Source organism: Passer domesticus, chromosome 7, assembly GCF_036417665.1.
Source record: "Passer domesticus isolate bPasDom1 chromosome 7, bPasDom1.hap1, whole genome shotgun sequence".
NCBI classification, from domain to species: Eukaryota; Metazoa; Chordata; class Aves; order Passeriformes; family Passeridae; genus Passer; species Passer domesticus.
Window position 1 is genome coordinate 822367 of NC_087480.1, and position 13987 is coordinate 836353.

Consider the following 13987-nt stretch of genomic DNA (forward strand, 5'->3'; position numbering starts at 1 on the left):
TATGTCTCTGAGGTATAAAGAACAATTCCCAACTCCCTTGGTGTTTCCCAAGGGTCTGCAATTGAAAAAAATAGACTGTGTTTACACAGAACTGCTGTAATCGTAATAAAACCTGAAGAAAACCTCCAGAATCCAAGTAATTTAGAAAAGGCAGCCAGACCGTAGTGCAGTGCCAGTTAAGCAAAGCTGGAGTCATTAACTCAGGACGAGGTTATGCTCACAGAGCAGCCTCTGAGCATGCCAATGCACCTTTATCAGTTCCCTTCCAGAAGCAAAGAGGAAAGTTCCCAGCAGTCTGACACCCTGACACCTACTGTGGGAAATTTGTCATTTATTCTAGGCCAGTGGAGAAAGTCTTGACTATTTGCAAGCCAGGCCTTGCAGGTTTATCAGATTTCCAGGCCCGTGATGTACCTTTTAGGCTGACAATAAAAATAAATCAATGCTTTCCACCAGGGCTCTGAGGGCTCTTTGCTTGCATCCAGCAGCAGGAAGATGCAGACAGATAACCAGGGCAAGGATTGCTCCTCTCTGGGTGTTTCTGGTCACTTTTGGATGCACCAGACTAAAAATAAAGACCTGGGATGTTTTGCAGGACTTGAAATTGGACCCTGGAGCCTGCAGCTGTGAGAGTGAGCACAGCACAGAGAGACTCTTGCTGCTGGGGGGATCAGAGCACGCAGCCAGACCTGCCCAGCACTGAAACCCTGAGGTATTTATAGGCAGCAGCACCCTGCCCTGCCCACTGCTCTGTGCCCTCAGTCACGGCCCTGAGCCACCCTGGACCCCCTCCCAGCCTAAAGGAGACAGGCAAAGCTCATCTGAACAGCTGGAGAGTCACAGAAAGGACAGAAAGGACAGAACGGGATGTGCTGTTTCAGTAGGAGGGGACCCACAGTTAACCTGTGCAGTGTCTGGGCATTTCAGGCTGACCAAAAGCCAGCAGATGTTGTTGAGGGCATTGTCCAAATGCCCCCTGAACAGACAGCCTGGGGAACCAGTGACATCTCAGGGAACCTGCTCTGCTGTTGGACACCCCTCAGCAGATGAATGCTTCCTACAGCCTGTTCTAAACCTGCCCTGACAGCCTGAACCATTCCCACCTGTCCTGTCCCGGGGTGCCAGGGGTCAGAGCCCAGCCCACGCCATCCCCAGGAAGCTCAGAGAGCAGGGGGACCCCTGAGCCCCCCTCTCCACACAGGAGGAGCCCAGGGGCCTCAGCTGCTCCTCACAGCACGTTCCTGCAGCCCTCTCACCAGAGCTGCTCCCTCTGCACAGCTCAAGGCCCTGCACATCCCTTTGAACTGCACACAGTACGGAAGGCAGTACCACACCAATGCCACACACAGAGGGATTTCATCAGTTTTCAGCTTTTTCTTTAATGGTAATTAAATCAGCTTTTTGTAATAACAATCTTACAGACATCATAACTTACTTCAATTAGTTTTTTTAAGCTTCCACTGGAATTCTGGCTGAACTTGGAAGAGACAAATTCTTTCAGGCTAAAGAAAAGATTTCTATGTGCTGTAAAGACCACACTGCCACAGCCCTCAACCCAAGCCTGGATAAAGTGCTGCCTTCTCACTCCTCAGGTCTCTTTTCTGCAAAAGCAGGATCAGCCACACTTCCCTGCCTCCAGCAGCCACTGCAGGTGCTGCTCAGCACAGCCAGCCTGAAGGCAGGCAGCATTTTGAGCTGGATGTGCACAGAATAGAAAGTGGGCACCTATTACTTATTTTCCCTCCCAGCTCATCCACACAAGCACTTCCTGCAGCTGCCTCCTGCCTGCAGCAGTTCCAGGAATACTAAAAATTCCCTTGCCTACAGACTCACCTTCCTCCTGGCTCTGCCATGAATGCACCCACCTGGAGGGCTCAGGAGGAGATTTCAGCATCCATCCCCTCCATCTAGCAATTATTTCCAGGAGAAGAATGCCTGATGAAACTCAGCTTCCCAAAATACTACAGAGACCATTCAGCTTGCCCAGGTGGCAGCAGGCTGACACCCAGGGGGTTTTCTCAGGCTGGGACAGGTAGGACACCGTGCAGCTCCTTTGCATGGGGGTGGTTTTGATCTCCCCTGCACACCCACAGCCAAGCAGGTGCTGCACCCACACCTAGCCCTGATATTTGAGGAAATGAAGTACCTCTGGCAGGTAAATATTTACCTCTTTTAGGGACTTTCTGGCCAAAGTGTGAGCTCCAATCCCAGGATGTGCACACAGAGCTGGCACAGACTGCCACCCCCACCCGGGTGATGCTGTGCCTGCCCACCCGAGCCCTGCAGCTCCAAGGTGCCAGGGAGCACACGTTTCTGGGGTGCTCAGACACCGGGGCAGGCTGGCACGGGGCAGGACGCTTAAAGTGGCTTTACTGGAAACATGCTGAACATGTTTGAATCACCAGCAAGCTCGCAGCTCTCATTAGTTTCTGGATTGAGTGTGACCGATTACAGGGACAGCAGGACTGCTCATCATGCTAATGCCAGGGTGTTTACACTCAGGTGCAACGAGAAGCCTCGGAGAGACCAGCCAGAGCTGGGAAGTGCAGCTGCACAGAGCAGGATGCACAGGATGAACAACGCCTGGCAGGTCCTGCCCCTGCTGGGCCAGGAGCCCTCAGAACCTCAGAGCCCACCAAAAACAGGACAGAGCAACCAGAGGCTCCTTTTTGTGTTTTTGAACAGCGGTGCCTAAACCCTGCACACTTGTGCCAAAGCAGCTCTGATGGACAGCTCCCCTCCAGCTGCTGCCAGCCTGCTCTCCCTGCAGGAAGGAATTTGCCAAAACAGGCATTATTCAAGGAAATTAAGGATTCCAGGTAATTGAGTCACCAGGCTCAGCAGCAAGAATTAGGAGGGCCATTAATCCAAGCCTCCAGCCCAGAGTGAGGCACAGGCAGGCTGTCAGCAGCTTTCCTGCCACACAGGCAGTGGGAGCTGCTGCTCTCTGCTGAGCCATCACCTGTCACGGGCACCCCAAAGGCTTCCTTCTGTAATTAGCCTCTTCCTCTGGTTTCATTTCTCTTTTTCCACAGCAGTGACTCTCTATTTGTACACGTCAAAATATTATTTTGCAGCGCCATGGTATATTTAAGCAATGACACATGCCAAAGCTTGAGGAAAGCTTGTTAATTAGAAACTTAATCAACTAAACGTGTGGTACATTCCAGCTGACAGGTCACAGGGATGATGTCCACTGCCTCCTCTGCAGCTCCTGGCACACAGAGCACCTCACCTGGGCACTGTGGGGCTCTGAGAGCTGAAGGGGGGCTGTTATCATATAGCAGAAGCTCCATACTGTTGTGTCCTTACCACAGAAGATTCACAGCCTCTTGGTGTTTCTGGTGGGCAGCTCCTCAGAGCACTGACTCTTTGCTCCCCACCAAGCAGCCAGCTGGCTCCAGTTCCCTCTCAAGCACCCAACCCACTCTTTTACAGCCCTCTTCCTCTCACTGCCCACAGCTCTGGCCTGTTCAAGCCAGGCCTGTTCCTAATCTTTGGTACTTGGCCCAGCTGCAACTGCTCAGGGGTGAGATCCCTTTCTGATTTATCTTTATTTTCTGATATTCTATCCCCCCCAAGGAGCCCCTCACCCCGCAGGTGGCTGTGCCCTGCAGACCCTGCCCAGGATGCCCCTGCCCACCCCAGCCAAGAGCTGAAGGCAGCCCCACCTTGGCACCGAGGTCAGGTAGGTCAGGACCCTGGCCACGCTCTCCTCGGGCACCTGGTTGAAGCCAGCATTGTCGGGCAGGGTGATGATCCAAGCCTTGTCCTTGCCCCTTCCACCTGCAAAACACACAGGGGTGCTGCCCTGCCCTGCCCTGCTGCTGAGGAGGGCACAGCACAGCCCGGGCACCAGGCAGCTCAGAGCACACACTGCCACTGCCACAGGGGCTTTCACATGCCCAGAAGGGCCAAAGAAAGGCAAATGTGCCTCTGAGTCCAGCACAACACAAAGGGCAGGAGCTGGAAACAAATGCATCGAGAACCAGGCATTGCCTTCTCTTACTGAGTGTGCTGACACAGGACAGCAGAGGAAATCAGGAATACAGGGGCAAACACTGGCCTGGAACCTCCAGAAACACATCTCACAGCAGAGTGCTTGTGCATGCCCCGAGTGCTGGGAGTATTTTACAGAATGTTTTACAGTGTGGCACGGGACAGAAACCCAACCTGCTCTTGCAAACTGCATCCATGTTTTATTAACAGCAGTTCCAGTGGCCCTGGATACCTGGTGAGTATCTGTGTGACAAACAGCAGAGAAGTTTGTCTGCAGTATTTAATTACCACAGGGACACAGAGAGACCCTGAAGATGGTCTCCTACTCACCAGACAGAAAAGCAAACTCTTTCATCAGATCATCACTGATGTCCTTTGCACAGATGGGCACTGCAGTTTCTGGAGAAAGGGAAAAGCAGCAATCAAAATCAAGCACAAATCCAAAGCAGACACATTTATCAACGTGCTAATCCAAAGGTGGAAATGAACTCCCCTAAGCTATACATGAAACTGTGACAAAGGACACGTGGATCTCAGAGATGTTATTTCTGATGTTTCTGATGGCTCTAACAGGGTGAAAGCCACACGTCAGCAACAAAAGTGTAATTGCACCAAGGGAGCACTGCCCTCCCCTCACCGGGCCAGAGCCAATGTACATTTTGTATTTTGGAGCCAGCAATCCCTGTGTCCCAGTCTCGCAGTGCTCCCCAGCCTTGGCAGTGCAATGGGCTGAGGTTTGGGAACTGCAGCCTCCAAGCTGCTGCTCTGGGAGCTAGGCTGGGCTTTCAGGCTGCCACAGGCTTTAATTTTGGACAAATAAGCTTCTGAAGCCACGCTTTCACCTGGCACGGGGCCACAGGCAGTGGAGAGGCTGTTGTTCTTATGTTCAGTTATTAGATTCTTCCTAATTAAATCGTGGCAAGGCTGGCTCAATACCATACTTAGCACCATGATCATTTCAGAGGCAGTGAAGCACAGCAGAACAACACACACAGCCTTACCTTTCCCTGGGAGAAGGAAACAAAGACCACACTGACTAAACACAAAGAGGAGCTTAAAGCTGGCAAACATTTTTCTGGATTATCTATAAATGGAATGACAGCTACAAGTCAAACATCCTTGTTCCTGCAAATAAACGTTTTGGAGCACATCTATACAGATTAAAGTCCTTGTGCCTTCTGATAATCAAATTGTAAACACTGATTATTTCACAGAGCTGGTCCTGGGGAATAATCTTCTGGCTGTTTTAAATCAGACAGGCTGCATGCTTCAGCACACTCCAGAATAATCAATATTTATTCTATTTCCCCTTTTTTCAGAAGCTTTCTGGTCACTTCTACATTATGTGAAGGTTTTTCAGGCCTGCACTGGCTGCAGGGTGCTGCAGCACAGCAGCCCAGATGTGTGGGGCTCTCTGCCCTTGCAGGCACACACACTGCTGGCCTTCCCTCCTGCAGATAAAAATGGCATTTTTGTTGTTGAGGATGGAGCCCCAGTCCCACTGGCATCTACAGAAACATTCCTGATTTTAACAGGCCCTAGAACTGGTCTTGGTGAGAAAGAAGTTTGTCTTGCAAAGATATTTCAAATATTTGTCTCTCATTCAACTGCTTCACCCAACTTGAGGACAAGCAGCAGCAAGAGATTCCTTCTCTATTTATTGATTTCTTTTTTCACCAGGTCAATGGTTTCATACTGATGAAATTCACATTTAACAACTTAATGAGCTCCCACACCTGAACCAGATGACACCAAACATGTGTGTGTCATTGAAAATACGAGACAAAAGCCCACCCTGCCAGCCCTGCCTTTCCCAAAATGCAGCCCTGCTTTCCCCAAAATGCAGCCCCAGCCCTGCTTTCCCCAAAATGCAGCCCTGCCTTCCCCAGGGTGCAGCCCCATCCAGCCTGGCCACGTGCTGGACCTGCCCGTGACTGGAGAGCTCCGAGCCACCAGAGCCCCAGGCTGGCAGCAAATGTGGATTTTGGAGAGTTCTGCACTGATGTGAGAGGGATGTGCCAGTTCACTGAGGCTGACCAGGAAGGAAGTTTGCCTTTCAAACAAAACATCACTTAATTTAAAAGCCCCACAAGACACTGTCTCACTGAGAAGCACCCAACAAGAGGCAGGGGGAGGTCGTGCCCATCCTCTGGGACAATCCACGGCACACAGGAGCAGGATGCTGCCCCTTGGGCACCACAAGAGCCTGGCTGTGGAGAGACCAGAGCTGCTCCCCTGCCAGCTCAGCCCTGGCACTGGCTCTGGGCTGGCCACTGGGCTCACCTCCTGGGCAAACACAGGGAAACCAAGGGCTGGCACCAAACCCACGAGTGCTGCTGTGCCTGGGGCACTTAGCTGGGTGCTGCAACAAATCCTGCACAGAGCACGGCCTCTGTCCTCAAACACTGACCTCTGCAGGAAGGCAGTGAGGGCAGGAGGCACCAAAGACCCTCCAACACGGCTTCAGCTGATGCTCTGTGCCAAACTGGGGCTTTTCCTTTAAGCCACTCTTGGGACAGGACAGAACAGACGCCAGGGCTCTGCCCTGTGAGCAGCACAGCCAGCCTGCACCTCCCTGGCACAGGCTGCAGCAAGCCAGGCCCTCAGGAAAGTCCACTCCTTTCTTTCCAAGGCAAAAAGAGCCTTTGTGATCACCAGCTGTTACAAAACCAAGCCCGAGCTCCCCACACAGCATCAGAGCACGTCACAAAGTGTCCCCCCACTGCTGGCATCTCCTCCAGCGTCAGGGCCTGACTGAACACCAGCAGCACCTGGATGGGAAATGGCCAGAACGGTGTAGTGTCACTTTTACATAGCCCCAGAACGGGCACTCAGAAAGAGTTGCTGCAGTTATTACATTTGGAGGCTCCTCTGCAGGGGGAGATTGTTGCCATGGTGCAGTTTGGAGGCTGCAAGGAGCCAAGCAGGGAAAGGACAGAGGGGAATCCAGGCCCTGGGGAAAGCAGAGTGGCTCAGCACGGAGCCCTGCTGAGCCTGTCCTGCCCCCCATTCCTGGTGTGCACAGCGCAGGGCATCTCCCAGCCCGGGGATCACTGCACACACTGGGCAGTGCCACCCTTGGAGGGGACACCGGGGCTGGCACGGCGGGTGCAGTGACACCAGAGAGGGGACAGCTCCTGCCCCAGCCCAAATCCCTCTGCTGACACTCAGTTAGACCCTCAAGTGCTTTGCTCTTAGCAAACTCTGCTTTTCCTTCCTTTTCCAGACTTCAGAGGGTGCAGCAGCGCAGGCAGCAGCTGTGTGACACACCTGCCAAGTGCCCCCCACCCAGACACTGCCCAAACCCTGGCTGTGCCAAGGGCACTGCTGGCACCAAGGGCACTGCCAACCCTGCTGGCACCAAGGGCAGTGCTGACCCAACCCTGCTGGCACCAAGGGCACCAAGGGCACTGCTGGCACCAAGGGCACTGCTGGCACCAAGGGCACTGCCAACCCTGCTGGCACCAAGGGCACTGCTGGCACCAAGGGCACTGCCAACCCTGCTGGCACCAAGGGCACTGCTGGCACCAAGGGCACTGCCAACCCTGCTGGCACCAAGGGCACTGCTGGCACCAAGGGCACTGCTGGCACCAAGGGCACCAAGGGCACTGCTGGCACCAAGGGCACTGCTGGCACCAAGGGCACCAAGGGCACTGCTGGCACCAAGGGCACTGCTGGCACCAAGGGCACTGCTGGCACCAAGGGCACCAAGGGCACTGCTGGCACCAAGGGCACCAAGGGCACTGCTGGCCCTGCTGACCCAGCTGCTGCAGGGTGCTGCACCAGCCTGGGCACCTGGGAGAACCACGGACTTCCCTGGAATTCCAGGTGGTGTGGGCATTCCCCGTGCCAAGTGGGTGGCACAAAGGACACATTAAATTATTTATGGCTCCAACAGCTGTGACTGCTGAAGAGCCTCTGTCCCCCAGCCCCGGGACAGCTCACCCCTCCTGTGGCAGGGGCTCCCCTGCACACCCCCAGCCTGCAGGCACCAAAGCCAGCTCTCACCTCGAGGGAAAGGGTAGCAATTAGGCTCAGAAATGCCTGCTTTTCTGGGAGATGTGGTGTGCTGATCCTGAGGAAGATGGCCCCTGCAAGGGCTGAGGTCCTGCACAAGGCAGGAAAGCCCCACCAGGATCAGTCCATGCCTAGGAGAGATGGCTTGGTCACCTCACCAGGTTCAAGGACTCCCTGAATTATCTTTGCTCAGACTGGGGGCGATTTTTAAGGAATGGCTGACTCTATTTTCAAGCTCCTTCTCTTCCTTCTCCCCAGGCACCTGCTCCAGCACAGCGTAGGAAGCAGCAGCAGATGGTTCTCTCTTCTGACCCAGGGCTGTGCTTCCCCTGCGAGGCCTTCCAGGGCTTGTGTGCCCGAGTGCTGCAGTGCAGACACATCCCCTCCACCAAACCTGGGGGTGTGCTCAGCTAGGAAACCACCCAGCAAGAAAAGGAAAGCTCCTGAAAAACTGGAGTGACCTTTTCCCAAGGCTCAGATTTAGACACACTGAGGATAGGAGGAAAAAGGCAAAAAAAGGGTGCTGTGAAAGGAAAGGAAGAAAAGGAATGGAAAATGTTAAATCAGGTTTGAGGTCCATGGCCCAGGCAGTGACTGACCCAGGGAGCAGTGTCCCCACGGGAGCAGCTCAGTGCCCACCCTGCAGCACAGCTGAGCCCCGTGCTCACACTGGGATGACACCAGCACACCCAGCTGAGCTCACACTGGGGTGACACCAGCACACCCAGCTGTGCTCACACTGGGGTGACACCAGCACACCCAGCTGAGCCCTGTGCTCACACTGGGCTGGCACCAGCACACCCAGCTGAGCCCTGTGCTCACACTGGGCTGGCACCAGCACACCCAGCTGAGCCCCGTGCTCACACTGGGGTGACACCAGCACACCCAGCTGAGCCCCGTGCTCACACTGGGGTGGCACCAGCACACCCAGCTGTGCTCACACTGGGGTGACACCAGCACACCCAGCTGAGCCCTGTGCTCACACTGGGGTGACACCAGCACACCCAGCTGTGCTCACACTGGGGTGAGCAGCACACCCAGCTGAGCCCTGTGCTCACACTGGGGTGACACCAGCACACCCAGCTGTGCTCACACTGGGGTGACACCAGCACACCCAGCTGAGCTCACACTGGGGTGACACCAGCACACCCAGCTGTGCTCACACTGGGGTGGCACCAGCACACCCAGCTGTGCTCACACTGGGGTGGCACCAGCACACCCAGCTGAGCTCACACTGGGGTGACCAGCACACCCAGCTGAGCCCTGTGCTCACACTGGGGTGACACCAGCACACCCAGCTGAGCCCCGTGCTCACACTGGGGTGACACCAGCACACCCAGCTGTGCTCACACTGGGGTGACACCAGCACACCCAGCTGAGCCCTGTGCTCACACTGGGGTGACACCAGCACACCCAGCTGAGCCCCGTGCTCACACTGGGGTGACACCAGCACACCCAGCTGAGCCCTGTGCTCACACTGGGGTGACACCAGCACACCCAGCTGAGCCCTGATGCAGCCAGCCAAAGATCCCCCAGCCAGGGAAATGCCATCCTTGGACACAGCTCTGGGAGCTGCAGCGAGCAGAGGAGCCCTGGCTGAGCCCTGCTGCCAGCAAGGAGGAGGAGGAGGGTGTTCAGGGGAGGTTAAAAGATCCCCTGTGCTGGAGACTGTGGAGTTTTGGGGCTGGGGGTGGCAGGGAGGGAATCTCTTCCAATTTATATTTAGCAGCTGAGAAACTGGGGAAGCTTTGCTAAGAAAAGGTGAAGCAAAAGCAAATTAAGCAGCAACGAGGCTTAGCTGTCACCTCCTGCTATGCTGTGATGTTTTCATGTCCAATCAGAAAAAGCCCGCTCTCATATCACACCAACGAAGCAAAAATTGGGAATGATAAAAGCCAGCTCCACCGTCCATGAATTCACGTCAATTGCAAGAAATGCAATAAAAGATTCTCAACACCCACTCCTTTGGATTCAACCACCACGTGGGAGTTGAGAAAATCTAGTTTCTTGCATTTCTAACATATAGGAGCTTCAATGTACTTCAGTTTTCTCCTTTTCCCAGCTTCAGTCACTCTTCCCTCGCCAAGGAGAGCAGCTCATGTGCTTGCACATCAGCACCAGGGCACACCTGCCAGCTGGGCAGGCAAAGGCACATTCAGTGCCACCAGCACACATCCTCCCAGCCCAAACAGCCAGCCCTAAACCAGAGCCCATTCAGCACAAAAGACTTCCAAAACGCAGTAAAATCATACAGACATCAGTAACTTTCCCATCATCGTTCAGCACCATGCAAACAGTGATTTTTCAAAGGGAAATTCCAGCACAAAGTAACTCCTGGGAGATATTTCAGCAGTAAATCCTGGGGCCTCACTGGCTGCCCGGAGAAGCTGGAATGAAGTTCACTGAGGACACTGGAACAATTTCTTTCACAGCTGATATAGCCAGGAAACTAAACCATGCAGCCAGGTTCCCTCAATGGCATCACCTGGAAACTCTACTGTAAAGCAAGGGAAAATAAACACAACATTTTTCCCGAACTGAAAGTGGAAATGGCCAATTCTGGCATTCCCCCACTGAGCAAAAGCACATTTCCAAGCCCAGCTAACCTGTTCGTGCAGCAGGCCTGTGCAATGGGAAGTGAGATGGGGAGGGCATTGCTGGTGTGTCACCCCCAGCCCTGGCACACACCCCCAGAGCAGCAGGATAACAGTGCTGGGCCCCAGGAGCAGCTCTGCCCAGGACATCCTGACTCATCTCCGCCCTAAAAGCAATTCCAGCATCGCCCGGGAGGAAAAAGGGATTCAGAAAAGAAGGCAGCCCCACCCGGGCACTGCCAGCAGCACTCCCCAGGCTGCAGCTCCTCTGCCCACCCGTTTTCCACTGGCCTCACCTTTCCCAGCGCAAGGGAGGCTGGCAGGTGAGCTGGGTGAGCCATGGCAGCAGAGCAGGCTGGGCAGGGCCCTGCTGTGCCCAGCACCTGTCCCCAGACAGCCACTGTCACAGCAGCATGTGGCTGTCCCCGGGGCTTGTGGCGGTTTGTGGCTCCAGGACTGCCCTGCCAAAGCCAAGGCCAACCAGGGCCCACAGCAGCACAACCAGGGCCATGCCCCAGCTCTAACCCCAGCCCATGTGGTTTGTGGCTCCAGGACTCTCCTGCAAGCCCCACCTGCCAAAGCCAAGGCTAGCCAAGGTCCCAGAGCAGCACAACCAGGGCCATGTCCCAGCTCTAACCCCAGCCCATGCACTCTGTGTCTCCAGGCATCCTCTCGCTCAGAGGCAAAGAGAGCTCTTGGGAAACTCTCTCTTTCCCTCAGCATGTTTTACACCTCAGTTGCTCCCTCCCACACAGCCCTGCTGTCACTTCACTTTGTCCTGGTACGTGAATGACAACCATTAACGTGCGTGTAGCCAGTGTGATGCGGGAGAGGAAGCACATCCCACGTACTAGTGCCTGCTCCAGACTACTACTGCTCTGTGCCCAGCCACAGGGGCTGCTGGAGCAGGCACAGAGCCTCTGGAGGCTGCCGTGGGCAGCCCCAGCCACTTCAGAGGTGGGAATGGCCACAAAAGGCTTGGGATGTTCACAGCCCTTTGTCTCAGTCTAAGGCAGGTACGGGTGGATCACCTTCTGCTAGAAACAACCAAGCTTCCAGGACTGCTGCATGCAGGGAAATGGTTAAAACATGGTCCCAGATCAGGCTGAATGCTCAGAAATTGGCAATTAGGGAAAAAAAGCCTCTGATTTATTTTTAATCTCATGATTTGAAGAACCTTAGTCAACACTGTCTCTTTCTCAACATTTTATTTTAAGAACCTGTGTGGATGCCAAATCATGGGTCCGGATCCTGCAGCTACAACCACACAAGTGTGCCTTTGTGGGGATCTTTGGCTCTGTATGACCATCACACAAAGGTCATCTGCCCAAAGCTGGTGAGCAGAGAGGCTCAGGCTCAGAAGAAACCCCATGCCTGCTTTCACCTGGTCCCCAGCACACGGCTCACAGCAAACGTGCACCACACGTGTCCCCATGCCCCTGTCACCAGCTCCTCTCCAGCAGCCTGGGTGCTCTGCCAGGAGCAGCACAAGGAGCATTTCATCACACCCACCCAAGCAGCATCCCTTGCTCAGTGACCGTGACCACCCTGCCCAGTGTATCTGCTCCACTGCAGGGTGCAGGGAAAGGAGCAGGGTGGGCAGGCAGAGCAGAAGGGGCTCGGGGCACCACCTCGGAAGGGCACGGCTCTAGGAGGCAGGTGGCACGTTGTGGAGCCCTCACCTGTGATTCCTCCTGCACCCCCAGGTGTGCCTTGCAAAGATGCCAAGACAGCTGGCATTAGACAGGAAGCTGGTTTTGGGTCAGTGTGTCTCTTTTGTGCCCCGCACAGCTGCAAGCGCTCTGCCAGCTGCACACAGATGAGGAGTGCTGGCTCTGCTCCACTCCTGACAGGGTGTGCATCCCCCGGGGAGCCTGGAGCCGCCCGAGGGCCCTTCCCTTCCTGCCTCAGGAAACACTCCTCAAAAATACCTGTAGCTCCGCTCAGGAGAACAGGAAAATGGTGGAAAAGCGAGGGCTGCGCACAACTTCAGAGCAGATCACTGTCCATCAAAGGCAACAGCGCTGAGGCAGCCACGGCCCGGGATCAGGGATCGGATTGCACCGGCTGCTCACGGGCACGGCGGGCAGCACGGGAGCGCAGCCGCTCGGTACAGCGGGAACTCGGGCACAGCCCGCGCGGAGTGCCGGGGACACGGGACGGGGGACAGGGGGGACAGGGGACGGGGGACGGGGGATAGGGGACACGGGGGACAGGGGATAGGGGGGACAGGGGATACGGGACACGGGACAGGGGACGGGGGATTGGGGGGACAGGGGATAGGGGATACGGGAGAGAGGACAGGGGACAGGGACACGGGACGGGGGATAGGGGGCACAGGGCACGGGGGATACGGGACACGGGAGAGGGGACACGGGACAGGGGACACGGGACGGGGGACAGGGGACACGGGAGAGTGTCCAGGTGTCTGACACAGGAGCACACCTCACACACATCTCTGCTGCCCTTCTTCCCTCCCGGGAAGGGGCAGCCGCGGCCGGGGCTGAGCTCCAGCTTCCCGGGGAGCGGTAGCTCGTGGCCGGGAGCCCGCAGCCCGGGAGCCCCTCAGCCGTGGCCGCGGGAAGGGCGCACGGGCGAACATCCCCTGCCAGCGGCAGCGCCCGCCGGGCACGCTGGGGACACGCGGGGACACGGCTCCTCCCGAGCACCCACCGCGCCGCCCGTGGAGCGACAACACAACAGCTGAACAGCAGAACAGCAGAACAGCTGAACAGCTGAACAGCTGAACAGCAGAACAGCAGAACAGCAGCCCGAACCCTCGGCCACCCGCGAGCGGCCGGCCCCGCCGAGGGGCAGCGGGCCCGAGCGCAGAGCGCGCCCGGCACCGGCTCCGGGGAGGGACGGGGCAGCCGGGGCATCCCGCATGGTGCCAGGCTGCCGCTGCCCCGCGGGTGGCCGGGAACGCCGCTGTCCCCCCGCCGGCCCGGCACTCACCGGCGGCCGCCTCCAGCAGCGCGGCGGCGCGGAGCAGGCGGTAGTAGCGCTCCATGTCCCCCGCCGAGGTGCCGCCCGGCGGGGGCCCGCCCGGGGCCGGGGCCGGGGCCGGGGCCGGGGCCAGGGCCATGCCGCGGGCAGCGCTCCCCGCCCGCAGCGCCCGCTCCGCGCCCCGGGCCCGCCGGGCGGGGCCGCCGCTCTGCCCGCCCCGGCACCGCCCCGGTACCGGCATCGCCCCGCCCCGGCACCGCCCCGGTACCGGCATCGCCCCGGTCCGGTACCGGCATCGCCCCGCCCCTGGCACCGCTCCAGTACCGGTATCGCCCCAGTCCGGTACCGCCCCGGTCCGGTATCGACCTGCCCCCAGCCCCGCCCCGGCACCGGCACTGCCCTGGTCCGGTACCGGCACCGTCCCGCCCCGC

The 13987-nt window shown here is 56.9% G+C and overlaps 1 protein-coding gene across 10 annotated transcripts in view; it reads right to left on the minus strand.

The window, feature by feature from the left end:
• Positions 1 to 13726, minus strand: part of MCF2 (MCF.2 cell line derived transforming sequence) — a 52739-nt gene extending 39013 nt beyond the window's left edge. For all 10 annotated transcript variants that reach the window (XR_010365632.1, XR_010365631.1, XM_064426434.1 and 7 more), the window contains exons 1-3: positions 13566 to 13726; positions 4330 to 4398; positions 3672 to 3786 (exon numbers count right to left, since the gene is read on the minus strand). Coding sequence is in view for 8 of the 10 variants with exons in the window: in XM_064426434.1 (XP_064282504.1) it covers positions 3672 to 3786; positions 4330 to 4398; positions 13566 to 13695 (314 nt within the window). In the remaining 2 variants the exon portion in view is untranslated. The remainder of the gene's footprint in view (positions 1 to 3671; positions 3787 to 4329; positions 4399 to 13565) is intronic.
• Positions 13727 to 13987: the final 261 nt, after the last annotated feature.